This window comes from Leuciscus leuciscus (assembly GCF_965113295.1).
Source record: "Leuciscus leuciscus genome assembly, chromosome: 14".
NCBI lineage: Eukaryota > Metazoa > Chordata > Actinopteri > Cypriniformes > Leuciscidae > Leuciscus > Leuciscus leuciscus.
In genome coordinates, this window is record NC_138738.1 from 18,978,075 (window position 1) to 18,997,805 (window position 19,731).

The following is a 19,731-nucleotide window of genomic DNA, read 5'->3' on the forward strand; positions in this document are numbered from 1 at the left end:
ATGTTATAAAACAACGCTGGTTTGGGTTTCTTTATGTCTTTGGCGTATATGTCCATGTTGAAAGGTGAAGTTGGTTGTTAAGCTTGTTTCAGCAAGGATGAGCAAAACACGTTTCCACTTCGGTGATCGTCTATGGGGGATTATATGGCCATTATCAGTGATGTCACGAGCCCCGCCCAATGCTCTTCGAGCCCCGCCCACTACTCCACGCGCGATTGTTATGGTGATCTTTATCTCTCTCCCCATTTGACAGAACTGAGTTCATTTCTTCATATTACACAGGCGTACTGCACTCTCGGTAAGGAATCTGTGCCAACACATCATAAACAGCGTAAATCATTTAACTATATTCTTCTTAATGATAACAGAGGAGAACAGGATTACTTTTGCTTTTCTATTTGTGTCCATGGCTTTATTACACTCAACATGCATTTGTAATAATGCTTTTTGACATGATTTTTTTATTACTCATCATCTATAGATAATAATGTTATATCTATCAAATTATATCATAAAATATTTTAATCTTTAAAAAAAATCATAATGAGGGTGTTTAAGTAGGCTGTTTAAGTAGGCTATCTATAAACCAGGGTTTCCATCCAGTTCATGGTCTGTGAAACTGTCTAAATTAGTTTTATGTGGTGCATTCATTATCATAATAGAAGTTTATGTTGATTACATTTGCTAAAAGCTACAGGGAAATGTTTGTTTACTTAGTGTACATATACAATCAAATAAAACAGTCCCATATGGCAAATTTGACACAAATAAAGGGTATAATACAACACCAGAGAGAGCTAAAAACCTTACACTGCATTACCCATAGCACTATTTGTAATCACATAGGTCCAAATAAATGTTTAGTAAGTGAGTTAAGGCTATTTCCCCCCAATCATTTAGTTCTGTCTTAAGGACTTGGCTTTGATAATTACACACCTGTCTTTGAGAGTTTTAAATTGAAGTGGTTTGTCTGTGAGTCAGTGATTTCCACTGCTTTTACAGCTGCAAAACTTCAATAGTTTTTAACGACACTTTCATATAAAGTCACATGCAATGAACTTTGGGATATTATTACAGGTGGACACCTCACAGTTTATGGAGTACGAGTTATTTATAATGACATTCCAAAGCACAATTAAAGCTCGGATTTTTTTTTTTTTTTTTTTTTGAGGCTTCTCTGCACCAAAGCTACAAAGTGTAATTATGACCAAGTCAAAGTCCACCACTCCTACATATAGTACTCTAATGCTTTCTGCGTCATACTGACGATTATGACCTGAACCCGTGTGAGTCTCTGTTCATTTCTGCACTCTATAGGGTCAAAGTCTTACAACCTGATAAAAGGCATAGAAATGTTTCTGTATAGCCAGTTATATTGACAAATGTTACTTTTCCTATCAACATTTAGTGGTTTGTCACTAAAGAATTTCCTTATGGCAGTCTTCCCCTAAAATGGGCCTCAAGTGTCCCTTGTGCTCATGCACTTTGTCTGTACGGTCAAGCGAATCGAAACCTTGGAAATGAGTGCCATTTGGCACAAGCAATCTCACTGAAGAGGTCATAAATGTTACATCATCTACGTCCCATTGAAATACATTGTTGTAACATTGTTCTTTTCTGACAAGTTTCCAAGAAATGCCATTATGACAGAGCTATTCTCTTAAGTGGGAACACAAAAATGCATATTGTGTTATTTACTCATTACTTACGCTCATGTAATTCCAAACCTGTATGACTTACATTCTTCTGTGGGACACAAAAGAAGATATAAAAAAATAAAAAAAAACCTTTTCTTTTCAAGTCAATGAGGTCCAATGTTGTTAGGATGCCAGGATGCAAAAATCACAATCACTTTATATGAGAAACAGATCTAATTTAGACTTTTATTTTGATTTAGAATATGGTAAGTTCCAGTCCTTGCTTCTGTTATGATGGGTCAATAAACTGTGTTTTATTCACGATAAAGTATGACTATATGACCGCTTCACCCAACGGTTTTGTGCATCACTTCACAACTATGAGAATGGTACTAGTCTTTTTTTATTTGAACTCCATTAGATGACGCATATTACCTACACCTAGGAACATTTTGTTGCTGTCCACGGTCAGAAACTTTATTTATTAAATTTTTTTTCAGCGGAATGAAGGAATTTAGTTATTTTACTTCTGGAAAGTTGCATTGATGCATATTTTTGGCTTTAATATTTGTATTGTGAAAGCTACTCGAGGCTAGTGCTGAGTAAGTCACGGCTTCACGGTGTGGTAACAACGCCCTACAGCACAGCCTCTCGCACCTGACTGCTTACATAAACATTGATCAACGCACGTACGGAAAGCACGTCAATCACCGTGTCAGCGAGTGCCGTTTCAGCATGCTGTGCTGGTCAAGTTCTTCAGAATGTACTTGGTTTGTTGAATATACTTCTGCTATTTGCTGAGATTAAACCGTATTATACAGAATAAAACATGTCAGAACCAGGGAAAGGAGAACAAGATCTACGACGAGGGTGATAATCTTTCTAGAGCACTGCTCCAATTTAACACTAAGCACATTCATTCATCCAAAAAAAAAAAAAAAAAAGACTTTCCATTACAGCATCACATAAAACTGAAAACTTTTAGAGGCTTTATCCTCTTCGTGGGTGCAACAAAACAATGGATATTTTCCCCTCCATAACATAAACAATGAAAGAAACCTAAGAGTTATGTCATAGCTTTAGCAATGCTGATATTTCTTCACAAATAAGGAGAAAAAGACTATGTATGAATAACAAAATTGGGTGGGCTTTTTTCCTTAAATGTATGAAAAGTTCACAAACTGGATTAGTCACATTTCCAAGTGATATAAAAAGCAACAAAAATAAATTATGATATATAAAATATGAGACTAAAATAATTAATAATTATATTATAAATAATTAATAATAATAATAATAATAATTTATAATAAATGATAAATTATTCAATATACTCATTTTACAGAATGGCAACAGACATGTAAGCACTTCCATACACTCCTTAAAACATTTGGAACTGCTCACTTGAAGCTACGCTAAAATATAGCCTAGTACATTGATAAAATCAGTAGTTAAGCTACAAAATAACTGTCATCAAGTTACAGTGAATAAGGATTGCACAAAGATGTAGTCAATCACCCCACAAATTACTGATGGCTTTTGGCTGCTCTCTTAAGATAAACATTTGTACAGTGATATTACAAAAAAAAAAAACACTTACATCATGATTAAATCATTGCAAAATTGTGCCATTGAGAACAGTTCTTAACAGCTTTGATAACTGAAACCAGATGCTTCCATTGTATCAAGGACCAAGAGGTGGGAGTAAAAGTTAGGTTAAAACCATCCTCGAGACTAAACCATGCATCAAAATCAACAAACACCAACAACCCGACACTGAGATCCCATTTTATTTAGAGGTCTCATTTAATTGATAGGTATGAATTCAGTTTACACAAAACCCTTTAAAAAAGTCAACATGCAGTGATCACAAGGATAGAAAGAAGAGCCTATAGATTCAGAACAAAAGATTTGAAAATGGTGTCTAGGCCATACACTTCAAATATTCACAGTGACTCATGTTTCTTTTCTTGTCCATGTATTCATACAGTTTTAAACATACAAGGAAGGCATTGTTCTGACACAGAACAGTCAAACATCAAAAGCTTTAGGAATTTGAAAAAACCCTGTATCAAAGTCCAGTTTGACTTGCAGGATCCCAACAACACTGCTTTACACCTCCACGACCATCTCATAATTTAAGGAGGTAAAGCTTATGCTCAGCTGTAGGGCTCTGCCATCTTTAGTCCCAAAAAAAGTTATTATTTTTAAACGTCTAGTTAACGTACCAATTGCCGTGTCCGGGCTGAGGCTTTTTTCTGTACAATTAATGTAGTGGAGACCTAATTCTCTCACCAAATTATTTTAAAAACAGATAATGCAGGACATAATGCAGTGGAGATTAAGCTCCTCTCACTGAAGACTTTGAAAATATATGTACAGATAACTCCGAGCAATATTTTAAATATCCAGAAGGAAATTTCAGAAGCTTCTTGTCACCTCTATTGTAAAAAAAAAAAAAAAAAGCTTCTTTGTGAAACAAAGAGAACAGCAGCTTCCTGTGGACATCCTAATACCAGCATTCCAATCAAATGTGGATGATATTCTTGAGAATCAGAAAGAGTCCTTGATATTTCACACAGCTGTGATATAAAAATAGATACTGACCTCCGAAGCAAGCTACACCTTCCAAACAAAGCCATATTTAATATCGCATGAAATAAAAACACTTTACAAAATGGCTAGTTTTCTTATAAAGTAAGGCACTGCATTAACGTTTATTCTCTGGAATAGTGCTGTTCAACATCTCTGACTGGTTTGAGTGAGTTTAGACGTAGGCCCCCAAAGCTGCATGGAACTCAGTGAGGCATTGGACGAGCTGTTGGAATTTTGGTCTCTCTTCTGGATCCAAGGCCCAGCAACACGCCATCACTGCAAATCTGAAACAGAGTACATCCCATATAAACAAAGCATTTACTTTTATCAGATCTGTGAGGTGACTGAGGAAGCCATAGCAGATTTATCAAAGAAGAAAGTGCTGGAGTGGACAAGATGTATTGGTCTTGATTACATTTGACAGCAACAATTGAAACGGGCTTGAGTGGAAGTTGAGATCACTTTATCGCTCTATTTCTATTCAAGGTTTTAAATACACAAGGCAAGCCGCAGAACTCTTATTCATCACTTATTCTCTGGAGGAAAGAGTTCTAAGCTACGATCCAACACTGATTAGCTTTTCCTGCGTTCTCTAAACTGTGTTCCGGCGACTGCACATAAGACAATTAATTTTGCTGTGTTTGGATCACTGACATGGTCAACAGCGCTCGTTGCTTTGTAATTCCTGGCTGGTTCGATCGCCATGCTCCGGTTCCCTAGCTATTGCAGGATGCCGATAAGGGTCAGATTGTGCGGATAGCATGCAGTTGTTGTGCTCGGATCAAACTGTCCATTTAGGTTTCTAAAGGTTCCGTTAGTTTCCTCAGAAAATAATCAAGATTTAAGAAAGTTGTTGTTACTGACACTTTGGGAGCCTTGCCAATCACTCAGGAATGCAAGTTCACTATAGTTTATTTATTTTTTATGTATTTTCAACATTAAATCAATACATGAAAATGACGTTTTATACTCAAATTGACTGAAATACAGATTAAAATATCAAACTCACAATTCATCGGGGCAGTTGATGGGTTGTGCTATTCTGTAGCCATCCTTCAAATAGGCGGCCATCTCGAAGGGGTCGATGTCAACGTAAGGAGTCTGTCCCAAGGTCATCAGCTCCCACAGAGTTACCCCGAACGCCCACTGTAGGGAAACAACACACAATAGCTCAGACCAGGCCGAGTGAGGCACGATGACTGAAACAGAAAGATGATCCCTCCCTTTCAACAAGTGAGATCACTAGAGGCTGACATTATTTATAAACTAAGAAATTGTATTTACAGATCAGTATCTAAACGCAGAAATACATTCCCATTTGAATCTTCATAAAGGACAAGTGGGGGGACAAGTAATTCCAGAAACAAAAAACCTGCTGTTCAACTGATTTTTAGCGAAAATATCTTATCAGCCAATCACATGGCAGCAACTCATGGTCAAGATGATCTACTGAAGTTCATAGGTGATTTAAGTGACTTTGAACATGGCATGGTGGTTCGTGCCAGATAGGCTGGTCTGAGTATTTTCACTATCTCTGTAAACCCTTGAGATGGGTACGAAAAAGAGAAAATATCCAATGCGCAGCAGTTCTGTGGGCGAAAATGCCTTGTTGATGCCAGAGGTCAGAGGAGAATGATTTGAGCTGAAACAACCACCAAGGTCTGCAGAAGAGCATTTCTGAAAGCACAACACATCGAACCTTGAAGCAGATGAGCTACAGCAGCAGCAGATCACACCAGGTGATACTCCTGTCAGCTAACAACAGGAAAGTGAAGCTATAATTCGCGCAGGCTCACCAAAATTGGACAATAAAAGATTGGAAAAACATTGCTTGGTCTTAAGAGTCTTGATTTCTGCTTCGACATTCAGATGGTAGGGTCAGAATTTGGCCTAAACAACATGAAAGCATAGATCCATACGTCCTTGTATCAACGGTTCAGGTTGCTGGTGGTGGTGTAATAGTATTGGGGATATTTTTCTTGGCACACTTTGGGTCCCCTTAGTACCAACTGAGCATTGTTTAAATGCCACAGCCTACCCGAGTATTGTTGCTGACCATATCCCGCTCTTTATGACCACAGTGTACCATCTTCTGATGGCTGCTTCCAGCAGGATAATGCACCATGTCACAAAGCTCAGATCATCTCAAACTGGTTTCTTAAAATGACAATGAGTTCACTTTACTGAAATGGCTTCCAGAGTCACCAGATCTCAATCCAATAGAGCAATTTTGTGATGTGGTGGAATGGGAGATTTGCATTATGGATGTGAGACGACAAATCTCCAGCAAATGCGTGATACTATCATTGCTATATGGACCAAAATCTCTGAGGAATGTTTCCAGCACCTTGTTAACTCTATGCCACAAAGAATGAAGGCAGTTCTTAAGGAGAGAGAGAGAGAGAGAGAGAGAGAGAGAGAGAGAGAGAGAGAGAGAGAGAGAGAGAGAGAGAGAGAGAGAGAGAGAGAGAGAGAGAGAGAGAATATTTTTATATAGAGATTTAAAAAACTAAAAAAAATATTTAAAAAAACTGTAGTAAGTCATATAAATAAGAGACCGTTTCAAATGCACCCCTATCTGGATCTGTTTGAGTCATGAGGTCCCCTTTAGGGCATTTAAGGGACATCAGTAGCATTATGGAAACAAAGCATTCCAGTAACACAAAAGAAGGAAATCTGGATTTATTCCATTGATTTTGGACACAATCACAGCTTGTTTACAGAGACATTTAAGAGGCTTCAAATCAAATAAACATGCAGCCATGCTCATTCAACATGCATCAAGATGTTTGTTCTACATCATTAACCATGAAACAAACTGATGTGCAAACTAATGTAATTACAGCTTGTTATAAAAAAAAGTTCAAGTCAATCAAGTTTGTTAGACGTCAGTCAATTTTGGATATAAAAAATGACCCTGACTATAAAAAGCTGCATTACTTTCAGTGCGGTAAGGTGACTTTTTAAACCGTTCTCTATGCGTCTGCCCTGCAGGGAGATGTGCTGTTAACGCCAAACAGTAAAAGAACTGTAAAATCATGTTTGCGCTACTTGACTGCAGAACAAACTCGAAATTAATCTTCCCCATTCATTAAAAGACAATCCTGACCATCTTTTCTTTCTTGACATTTAAAAACAGACAAGCTTCTTTACATATAAATGGACGTTGTCTCCTGCACTGATGTGTTTACTGAGAAGCTATAAGAGGGTAACTGGGCACAGATCATAGTTGACATCCACTGCTGATCTGGCATTTTGTCTCATGTCTCACTGGGTGGGTGGTATCCTGCACTACAGCTCCTTGCGGTAAATGAATCTCCAGCTTATCCCAGTAAACAAGAGTAAATTTCCATACCAGGCCACTGCTCATCACCAGCTCCTATTGTATTATGATAAACGGAACCTTAATAATTGTTCCTGGCATAAGGGTAGCACCAGACACTATTGTTCTGTTAGTCTGAAGGAATGCAGAGGTCAGATTGCTGACAGGTTTTGGCCCGGTGTGTCATTTATGAGGCGGCCAGGCGGCGTTCAGTACTTCCTGGCTGTCTAGGGTGGGTTGTTTCCTTGGCACTTTGAGTGAGACGGACGGGAACGTAGAGTGTTGCCACAAAAACACACACAAACAAATTTCTCCCTCATTCACCTCTCAGAAAGAAAAAAACGTGACAGAGGTTTGCTTTGCTATTTCCTAAGCCCAAGTTTGTTTAAAAGGATAGTCATTTTAGTCAAAAATCATCATTTAGTCTCTAGTGTCATTCCAAACCCATAGGATTTTTCCTAATCTTCAAAAAACAAATGAAGAATTATTATTTTATTTTTTTTATATGAGAGATTTCTGTCCCTTCATAGAAAGCCCAATCCACCTAGATTTTGTAGAATTGAGCGGTTTAATCCATACTTGCTTTATGCACAAGTACAAATGTCATTGGTTCTCGCGCATCATATTTGAAGGTCCTTTACCATATTTTATGTGCTCTACATATGTGTGCTGATCAATGTTTATGTTTGAATAAAAGCCTAAATTAAATCAGTTTTTTATGGATTTCATTATGAAGTGAAGCGTCAAAGTTTTGATCAATAGGACATTCAATGGTGGGAAGAAGTATTTCAGGTTTCATTAAAACCATTCATTTTTGTTTCATAGATGAATGAAAGTCTTGAGTTTGGAACATGAGTGTCAGGAAATGACTCATTTGATTTTTGGGTGATCTATCATTTTAACTTGTGCTACGTGTAATGTAGACTTGCAAATTTATCTGAAATGTGATTGTGCACCTATTACAGGACTATTATCAAGAATATAAACATCTTAGAGAAATTCAAAAGCATGTTAACTGCTGTAATCCTGCATGTATCCGACGACACAGGACTCAACATGTTCATGGGCATCGGAAGCATGATTGCTGTAATTGTCAGCAGTAACAAAGCATGATGGAGCAGATAGTATGACATCAAAGTAGTTATGCAATTTTAAAATTACCAGGATTTGGGACACAATCTTAGAAAAAAATTGGAGAGTGTACAGGTACTCAATTTTACCAGTGCCATAAATGAATTTATAAACAAGCTAAAGCAGCAAACGACTATTGTAAGTTAAACAGGATACACTATTCTTTTGCAGGCAAAATATCCATAGGAAGAGAAAAACAATACATTAGAGATAGAGACCGCCTGCTGTTGGTATGAAACTAAATATTATGTGAGCGTATGTTAAAGTCTGTTGCAGAAAAACAAAAAAAGGAGCAGCAAGTCTTACCACATCACTGGCACTAGAAAAGTCATTGTTGAGCAAACTCTCCAAAGCCATCCAGCGAACAGGTCGGTTCTCATTGTCCCCGAGGCAGTGATAGTCCATGGGGAAGAGATCACGGGCCAGCGCATTATCTGTGATCTTCACTTGCATGCTGTTATCAATTCTACAAAAAAAAAAGACATCTATTTAGACATCTAAATAAAATATGCATTGATATTAATGCAAACTGATGGTAAAAAATGTAAATAAATGCTAGAACTTAAAGCTGAAAGGGTGTCCTAAATATATGTTCTCAAGTTGTGACATTTCATGTGCAGCATTATTGCCAGCATTGAATGCAAGGGGATTTAATAGTTTAAATATCACCCTTAATTGATGATATATGTATCATTTTATATGTAAAATGTAAAAAATACAGCCAACCAATCATTGTCACAATTATTGCAATAATAACCATTGACTGTACATTATCTTTTTTAACAGCCAATACCAAAATGTAACACTTGGTGCAGCTGTATACTCCTGCGTAGATAGCAGAAGGTGTAAGATGGTAAATAGTGTGAGAACATGAGGTCAAACGGCACTTACACACAGTTTCTGGCAGCCAGGTCTTTGTGAATGACCTCTCTCCGTGCCAGGTAGCTCATTCCACATGAAATCTGTATTGCCATGTGGACCAGGTCTTGCTGAGAGATGGCCTGTATGTGTAACAGGAAAGAGTGGACAAAATGGTTATAGTGATCAAAAAAGACATTTTAAAGGTCACTGGAAGTGTGAGAATTTTTTTAAACGGCAATAAGAGAGATCCAAAATGAGAAACTGAAAGAAGCAAAAAGTGAGAACAAATGACAAGTGGGTGAGCAGAAACTCGTGGTTAATCTTCACCTATTAGGAAACCAGACTTGATGGAGCAACAAGTTCCTCTGTTGAATATCAGTTGGTAGGAAGAGTCTGACGTCTGATGTAATGACAGTTACCTCACTAAACATAAACATCCTTAGCACCAAGAGCCAAAGCCAAACACTAACGCTTTAACTGTTTAGAGGGAGTGGCTCCACGTCAGGCACCCTTGTATAATCTATCCAGAGCCAGACACAACAAGAAACCCTGGGTGCTAACTGACAGGGTCATAACATAATCCTCTCTAAATGAGTGGCTTTTTCCCCCTGAAGAACTATACACAAGGCTTTAGAACAAAATAATTGCAGTGTATGACAAACTCAGGTGTCAGATGAGTTCGATGGTGCATGCTCATTCCTGTTTGTTCAGTGTGAATTTGGTTAGCGTGATTTCGACTGAAATGTTTACTCAAGAGAGAATGTTGTACGTGTAGAACATAGGGATGGGTCAATGAGAGTGACTAGTAAATCTAAACTTTTTATCCTTTTTAGCTGTAGAGTCTTAAAGGGGATCAATTTAGAGACATGACTTCTCTGAGAGGGTGTGCTTTAGCATGCCGACAGTCTAACAGCAACTGCCTACATGCTAAACCCATCTTTGAGAAGTCACGTCTCTAAATGAGTCCCCATTTGTTGTAAGCAATGTTTTAATTAGTTATGCACAGATATTAAAATATAGGTCAATAATAATAAACTGATAATTATTTTAACTTGTAACTGATACATTTTTGTCAAAAATAAAGTCAATAAAAACAGAAATATTGTAAAATATTATTACAATTAAAAAAAAAATGTGTCTTTCATTATTTAAATTTGATAATGTTATTTAATCCTGTGATGGCTCAGCTGAATTTTCCAGTCTTCACAGGCATATATTAAAGAAATTATTCTACTATGGTGATGAAAATCAATGTTGAAAACAGTTGTGCTGCTTAATAGTTTTGTGGAAATGGTGATGAAGAATTTTTTTCAGGATTCTTTAATAATTATGAAGTTCAAACGAACAGCATTTATTTGAAATGTGTTTTTTTTTTAAACAAATGAAAAGCCTTACTGTCGCCATTCATTTAAAGCATACTTGCTGAAAAAAGTATTCATTTCTTTAAAAAAAAATACTGATCCCAAATTTTACAGACAGTTACGAGACCAATACGAGACACCATGCATCCATAGTTTCTGTTAAAGGTGATCTAAGTAACTTTTTTACCTTAACTGAACAGCTTCGGAGTCATTGGAATGGTTATATGACTTATTTCGGGTTGAATGGTGGTCATTTCGCACCCCCCTGGTGCCCGTGAGCGGAAAATACGCACTTGCAACTTTGAGCCGGCGCATCAGGAAGTATCGCGTGATATCAGGTCTCGCGATGTAAACAATTGCTTTACGGCCAAAAGAAATCTGCTAAAATGCATTTCATTATTGCGCTCCCTCACGCTGTTTGAACCCGAATGAAGAAGACGTTTTAAAGAATGTCCCATCTGCTTTGATGTCGTTGATCTATAGCCTCTGGTGTCTAAGAATCGCCAACGAGTTTTTACAACAGTGTTGTCAAATATCTATTCGGAAGCTGTGGGGGGAGCTCTAGAGAGAAACCTGCGAGCAAAAAGCGAGAATACAGCGAAGAAATCCCGAAACTACTGAGCCCTGCTTTAAACAGAATATTTAGACATTCCAAATATGTAAGCATTAATATTAAAATGTTGCTCTATGTTGGTCAGACAATCATCTTCAGTCACTATATTGTGCCTCTCTTTTTAAAAACAAGATACTTGCATACTGTTCCATTCAGTCTGGCTCAATCCAGGTGTCAGCAAGCATCTGGTGGACCGTGTACAAGACCCTAAACCAGCCTAATGACAGTGCTTCCTCAACCCTGACTACTCATTCAGACTGAGCCATTTTAAAAGTATGTAGTTTTGCACACCCCTTAAAGGCTGCAAACAGACATGCATCTACAATTCAGTTCAAGTGAGAGGTGAAAATCTTGGCAGTAAATACAAAAAGCAACCTTCCACTTTCAATGCCAAAACGCATGGTATTATCCAAAGCTTAGATAGTTCACATGATATATGATTTTCAAAAAAATAAATAAAAGGCAATTGCCCATAACTAAAACACTGCCACAACAAGCTTGGTCCTGCAGTAGAAACATTGATAGCCTGAAGTACCCATTTAACCATTTTAAGAGTACATCTGTCTGACTGACCGAATTTATGTAATCTTGTCTTTGAAGAAGGTTCAGTGGCAGCCGAATAAAAGAACGCCCGGGGTTAACATCACAAAGGCTCGATTGTACACAGAACCCTACTGTAAAGCACCTCATAGAAGGTTCGCTCAATGTTGACAGAGGATCACAACAATGAATTCATTGTGCAGAAGAAAGCAATTAAATCAGGATAATCTGAACATTCCAGGTGTTCTGCTGGATGGTCTCTAATATAAACACCTGCCTCAGACTGATTTATGGCTAACAGGAGGAGGGTCATTGCACTACTTGATAGCTGAATTCACACAGGTCAAAAACTACTCTTTGCATAAATGTGGATTCAGTTTAAATGTTGCATGTTATATAACCCAACCTGCAAAATGAGTGTGCTTCTTTTCACAACAAATGTCAAAGCAGTGGGTAGTCTAATCATTCAAACTTCTCTTTGATATCTAATGCAACAAAATTCATATATTCATTTAAAAGCATAAATGTGAAAATACATTCTGACATATTTAGATATTTCATATACACTACCAGTCAAAAGTTTTGGACCGGTACAATTTATGTTTTTAAAAGAAGACTCTCCTACTCACCAAGGCTGCATTTATTTCATTAAAAATTCATAATAAAAACAGTAATAATGTGAAATATTATTACAATTTAAAACCGCTATTTTCTATGTGAATACATAGTAAAGTGTAATTTATTCCTGTGATCAAAGCTGAATTTTCAGCATCATTACTCCAGTCTTCAGTCACATGATTCTTCAGAAATCATTTTAATATGATCCTCAAGAAACACTTCTCATTATTATCAATGTTGAAAACAGTTTTTTACATTTACATGTAAATTTACAATTTACATTTTTATTTTAGGATTCTTTGATAGAAAGTTCAAAAAAAATTGAACAGCATTTATCTGAAATGGAAAGCTTTTGTAACATTAAGCACTATCGTTCAAAAGTTTGAGGTCAGTAAGAATTCTTTTATTGAATTTTTTGGGTGAAAGAAAAAAGAAATCAATACTTTTATTCATCAAGGATGAATTAAATTGATCAAAAGTTACAGTAAAGACATTTATGTTACAAAAGATTCTATTTCAAATAAATGCTGTTCTTTTGAACTTTCTATTAATTAAAGAATCCTGCAAAAGAATTGTACACAACTTTTTTCAACATTGATCATAATATTTAATGTTTTTTGAGCAGCAAATCATCATATTAGAATGATTTCTGAAGGATCATGTGACACTGAAGACTGGAGTAATGATGCTGAAAATTCAGCATTGATCACAGGGATAAATTACATTTTAAAATATATTCAAATAGAAAACAGTTATTTTAAATTGTCATAATATTTAACAATATTTTTAATAAAATAAATGCAGCCTTGGTCAGCAGAAGTGACTTCTTTTAAAAACATAAAAAATCTTACCGATCCCAAACTGTTGACTGTTCAATCAATAAATCTGTGTTTGGCTTGGTTTTTTGGTTTTTTTGATTCCTGCCTCAAAGCACAACTGGCATAAAATCTCTCTATATTGTAGTAGTCTCACCTGTGGGTTGTTGGCCTCCGCAAGCTTACACTGGCGCAGGAAAAGCTTAAGATTTCCCCAGTTCATATAAGGCAACATGACCATGGGCTTCTCACCATCTTCTATACACACATGGCTGATGGGTAACAGGTTCCTAAATGTGAACAGACCGTGCAGTGAAAAATGGGTTAAAGTTTGATGGTGTAGGTAAAAGGACAAACGGCAGAAGGCCAAGTTTTCAAACACATTTCTGCAGGAAAAGAAAAAACAAGTACACAACCACACCTTTAAATGTGGGGGATTCAATGAAAACATCTAGAGAAATTAATTACTGTTATTAGATTCCCGCTAGCAGTGATACACAAAGTAGACAGGAAGTGACATGCTACTACCCTAAGGATACTTAGGTCTGCATAATACTATTTCAATCAGTGATTTGTTTCTGACAAGGAAAATTTTAAGCCATGGGTTGCGCTGACCGTTTAACCCCAGACACGGGTCTGCGTGACTGCAAAGCTCGGAGCACTCGGGACAGGATATGGGTCTGAGCCCATCCCAAAAGGCAACCAAGCGGGAAACAGAAAAATCTAAACAGAATGTTCGACCTCAGGGCTGCTGTACTGCCGCTATATGAATATCAGGAAAAAGATTCTGAATGAAGATGAAGTGATATTTAACATTATGTGAAGGTATGCTGATACAGTAGATGAGCACCAGGTTCACAAAATCAGTATTCATTTTTTAATGTCATTGTATTCCAAGAGAACATTTATTTATAAAAAAAAAAAAAAAAATTGTTACATGTATTTTTTTTTTTTTTTTTTAAGTTTCAGTAGTTTTAACCAATAAATAAGATAGGCAACAGCCAATAAATGGCTGATATTAAATTTCTATACTATTTTTTATAAATAAATTAAAAATAAAAATAAACTTAAGCCAATCATTTTAAATGTCACAAGTGAACTTAGCATTCATAATTTATAATGTACAATTAAAAAATTATCATCATTTTTTATATTTAGCTAAAGCTTACATTTAACAACAACAAGATTTATGTTTGTTTTAAGATTAATTTGACACTTAAAGTTACTCTAAATATATAAATAATGTTTCACACTGATACAGATACATATCTAATATCAGACAGTAGATATATACTGGTATATCTTTTGTCAGATAGCCGGCACCAGCAAAAAACTAGTCGCTAGATTCAAGAAGTTCATGACATTTAATATCTTGGGGGAAGAAAATTTTTTTTTCTCTCACAGCTTTTTTCTCATTGTTTTTCTACAGCTAGTATTTGTCTTAATATTTTTAGTTAACGATGATAACCTTGCCATACTCAAACAAGACAGAAAGTGATTTATAAGAACAGTTTATCAGAAACCACACTCATTTCTATGAAGCATGGTAAAAGAGAATGCACTAATGAAGAAATAATGCAGAGGAAGACAGACAGTAATTCACCCAGCAGAGGAAGTGTGTAGATAAGTAGTCATAGAAATGTCATAGCTGGGCTGTGGTCATCACATCACTGTCACAACACACAAACATTACACAACTTGCTCCATTGTGGACAGGGAAATGTACCCATCATGAAAGTATGGTAATTTATATTCATATACACAAGTATATTATGTCATCATTCTCAAAACCTCTAATCTGCTGTGAACTTAAGTGCTGGGAACCAAAAATTCTCCTGCTCAGAGTGTAGAGAGCCCTGCATAAGGTCCCTCTGAATCACAACACAGCTATGGCAAGCTTTGTTCATATATGAAAGGATTTGTTTAAAAGTGAAATCATGTGCACCACTACTAGCATGAGCATCAAATACAATACAAATGATTCTGTACAAAACTCACTATTCTGAACTAAAAGAAGAGATATTGCAAGAACATAAGTCAAACAGGGCAATAGGGGTGTGCCATATCATACCGTCCACGATAATACCGGTATAAATTCTTACATGATAAAAAAGTGTCATATCGCGATATCACTGATATAGCGACGCAATGATGTATGGCGCATTACGTTCCCTAGCACGCACAATAACAACACCTGTCTGAGCGTGAGAGCAGCAAGTCAGCCTCCAATGATGATTTAGTACCTAAAAAGGAGCTACTTCAATAGTATTTTAATAATTCCCGCAGGTCTACCACTTATAATGCGGGAAATTCCCCCGCAAACATTGATTTTACCAACCGCGTGAATGTTAAGCGGTGCCGCGTCTTCTCTCTCTCGCTCTCAAAATGGGTTGCACAAGTCAAGCGTCAATACCATACTCTTGTGTTTAGCAGTCAGGACATGACGGAATTGTCTTTTGTCACTTGCATCGTAACTAAAGTTTATCATTTTTACACAATGTTGAAAAAAGTTGTGTACAATTCTTTTGCAGGATTCTTTAATTAATAGAAAGTTCAAAAGAACAGCATTTATTTGAAATAGAATCTTTTGTAACATAAAGTCTTATCAGTTTAAACATTTGCGATTTTAAACTATTCAGTACTTTTGCGCGCTCTCTGAGAGATGTTTACTCTGCGTGCACACATACAGTAAAGCCGTCTCACAAACAAGTAACAAAAGTTATTTTTCGCGGATTATATCGCTTTAACGGGGGAAAAAACACGCAAAATTGTGTAAAAATTCCGGTCATGGTCAGTATATTCGTAAACAGTCGGTTATGTCTGAAATAACCATGAAACGCGCGTGACAGTGTGACAGACAGGATAACAGTAATGGATCCGGGCACTAGCTCTAAATGTGACAGCAGACATGTGTCTGTCATTAATGTTGTCGTCAAAACAACAAAAGATAGCTTTCATTGTAAGGAATCAGAAATAATAGCCTATGTATTTAATTTAGTCAGGACTCAGGACTAGTGTTATTTTACATTTGATTACCTTATTCAGTTTCTGTAGTATTTCTGAATAGTGTTAGACCTACCCAAAAACTTTTCTCTTTATTTGTATCTTTATTATTTTGTATAGATTTTTTTGCTACTTTTTTCAATTTAATTCAAAGACTGAAATCAAGCTTCCTTGTGTTGTATAAACTCTTAAAAACAACATTACCCAATTGTAAAACCACAATGAGTGAGCAAACATTTAGGTGGGATAAATGTAGGCCTAATTAAAAAAATTGTCTACATTTTTTTATATATATATCGTCATAAATATGCCTACAGGGCAAGTTCTTCAAGCATCAAGAAATCAGCACATGAGATGTCTGTGACTCACCTGTGATGAAGACCCCGTAGTTTACAGCTTTCTGTAAGCATCATGGTCACCTGTACCTCCGAGGCGTGATCTGCACAGTCAAATATAAGAACAGCGAGTCAAGCGATTTGTGACACAACCCTGTACAACCCAAACGTTAGGCAAACCTGACAAGGTGTCAAAGCCTTCTCATCACACCAATCAAAATGTTAGGAAAACCCTAGTCTCAGCCTCAGTCATCACACCCACGGACCGTTGGCTGAACGTCTGATGCATATGTCACACTTAACTGGAAACACTTCGAGATTTTTAAAATTCAGTGTCAAATTAAAAGAATTGTGTTATTACTTGAGGATAGCACTTTTTTCCCATTCAACAAAACCAAATAAATAAACAAACAAACAAACAAATAAATAAATAAATAAAATGCTGGTTGCATTTTTCCAAACAATTACAATGAATAGGGACTAAAGCTTTCAAAAACAATTCAAAAGCACCACAGAAGTGTCACATTTTGGTCACACAAAGCTATCTTACGGCTTTGTCTGAGTTGGTATATAGCATATGGACTACCTTTATGAAGTACCTTTATTTATAGTGTTTTGTCATCATTTTTAGAGCTTGACATCCCCAGTACTCATGCAGATTCATAATGAATCTAATGTAAAATGTGGCCAGAATATTCTTAGATTCACCTTTCGTGTTCTACAGAAGAAAGTAAGGGTGTGTTCACCCAAGGGTTTTCTCGGTTCATTTGGTCCAGACCAAAAAAAAAAAAAAGTGTCCTGGTCCACTTAGCGTTCAGATTGGCATTTTAACCCCAAACCTAAAGATATCGAACCTAAAGGCATAGGGATACGTTCACAATCTGATTGGTCGGCTTTTATGACGTAATGCTTATTTTGAGACGGAACTTACCAACATCCAAAACAATGCTGTGTGCTGGGCTAAATACGCTAGTTGTATGTGCATAGCCTACATATGACGGCATATTGACCAGCTGAGAAATGTGTGGAGGAGTCAAAACAGCGTCAGGAATCCCTCCTTCTCACACACAAACTAAGATCTACTGCGATGTCTTTGGTCTGTGTTGCATCATATTGCATTCAAACCGCACCAGAGTTCGGATGGCAGCGTTCACACTTATTCAGGGTTTGTTTTAATCGATCCAAACATGCCAAGTGTGAACACACCCAAAGTAACACAGATTTGGAATGAAATGAGGGTGAGCACATGACAAAATATTTGGAGGTTTAATGAGACATGAAATCAAGTAACTGTTTTGCCCTCTCAGGGAAGTCCTTGTTAGAAAAAGGTGCATGTAGGTCCTGAAAAACGCTTCACCTTGTACTTGAGAAAGTCTGGTTACTCTAAAAGCAGTCTAACTCCTTTCAGCCAGCCTCACAGATTGCTGGCTGAGTGAGCACATTGAGAATGAGTTCACAGAGGTCTGGTTTTATCTTGGAACACAGCTTTTGACGGATGCTTGGAGAGTATGGGTAAAGTGTATTGTTTCCTGTCCCTTGGGCAAGGGCCGGGAGGGGAAACCGAACAGCTTGGCACAGCAAAGGCTGGTATAATTGCATTGTCTGGTGGTTGGCACCAGTCCTGTGCTGGGTAAACAGGGCACAAGGGCAAATGAAAGGGTGACCAGTGTGATAGAAAAGGCTAAAGTTTCTCATGGCATTTGCATTTTCCACAGAAACTTCTGTCATGACCAAAGTATCAACATTTCATTTTAAAATACCTCAGTATCATTCCTGTATTATGAACTTTTATAAATAAAAGAGGTGCATTACCACAAACTATCCCTCATATGGTTTCCTGGAGAAGTTTTTTTTTTGGGGGGGGGGGGGGGGGGGGGGGGATCATGTTGGGAAAGTAATTTTAAAAGGTTCATTTTAGAATATTTGACTCAAGGCAAATATCAAATGAGAATTAAACAGAGGATGTACCTTTCACTGCCTTCACAAAGACTTGTTTCTCTTTGCTTGGGTCCTTCTCGTCAAGCAAGACTCCATGAAATATGCGGCCAAAGGTCCCTGAGGATCAAAATAAAGTCACTTTATGAAATCAGCTGACATAATGAAATCTCTGTATCTTTATAGAAATATACACATTAAAATATGAGTGTCTCACTTAAGGCTGGGCAATAGTATTCTTAATCTTTATTATTCTACCCCAATGGGAGTCTTTGGCAGCCATATGAACCATAAGTAGGACAATTACGACAATTGGCACACTTGTAGAGATGGTAATGAATAGTAATCTGACCAACATTAGGGTCTCTATAACTTTTGAACCCTTTATTCGAGAAAAATTAATATTAGCACAACTGATTCCTCTCATCATCCTGATCACATTCACCATCTTACATTAAGACTCCTCCCATTATAGTAGTAGCCATTTTGAAAGTTACAGCATTACATTTTTTTGCTACTCCTTACAATTTTGTCCAATTTCATCCAAAATCAGATGATCTTTAAACCGAACCGCACAAAAATGACTGAATGGATTTCTGATTCACTACCGTTCCCGAGAAATACCTCTCCAAATTTGATAGTTCCTGTGTTTGTTGTCTTATGCTAGTTAGCACAGCATGCTAATTGGTTATCATGCTAAAATATGTCTATTCTTTCTAATATGACCATAAGCTATATTAGTGGCTAAGTTAGCTTAGTATGCTAACCAGTTAACATGCTAACTGATGTATTTGTGTGATCCTTCTTGCCTTGAAACCTCTCATCGGTAATATAACAAAGGTGTGTTCTATGTGGTGCACAGTTATAAGAAACAAGGCAAGCCCCAAACCTTTCAGGTCGTGGGTTCATCAGAAATGGTGCAAAAGTTGCTTCTATTCCAGACATTGTGTCTTTCTGAGCATGAT

At 36.9% G+C, this 19,731-nt stretch overlaps 2 protein-coding genes across 3 annotated transcripts in view; both read right to left on the reverse strand.

The window, feature by feature from the left end:
• The window catches only part of slco2a1 (solute carrier organic anion transporter family, member 2A1), a 23,979-nt gene extending 23,834 nt beyond the window's left edge, over nucleotides 1-145 (reverse strand). The window contains exon 1 of the mRNA XM_082190215.1: nucleotides 1-145. This exon is cut by the window's left edge and continues 2 nt beyond it. Within this exon, the coding sequence (XP_082046341.1) occupies nucleotides 1-56 (56 nt within the window). The 5' untranslated portion in view covers nucleotides 57-145.
• A 3,266-nt stretch (nucleotides 146-3,411) lies between these two features.
• ryk (receptor like tyrosine kinase) overlaps nucleotides 3,412-19,731 on the reverse strand; it is a 64,321-nt gene continuing 48,001 nt past the window's right edge. For both annotated transcript variants that reach the window (XM_082190212.1, XM_082190211.1), the window contains 7 exons: nucleotides 18,800-18,886; nucleotides 16,866-16,935; nucleotides 13,651-13,783; nucleotides 9,577-9,686; nucleotides 8,992-9,151; nucleotides 5,242-5,378; nucleotides 3,412-4,516 (listed from right to left, as the gene is read on the reverse strand). In XM_082190212.1, the coding sequence (XP_082046338.1) occupies nucleotides 4,405-4,516; nucleotides 5,242-5,378; nucleotides 8,992-9,151; nucleotides 9,577-9,686; nucleotides 13,651-13,783; nucleotides 16,866-16,935; nucleotides 18,800-18,886 (809 nt within the window). In that variant the 3' untranslated portion in view covers nucleotides 3,412-4,404. The remainder of the gene's footprint in view (nucleotides 4,517-5,241; nucleotides 5,379-8,991; nucleotides 9,152-9,576; nucleotides 9,687-13,650; nucleotides 13,784-16,865; nucleotides 16,936-18,799; nucleotides 18,887-19,731) is intronic.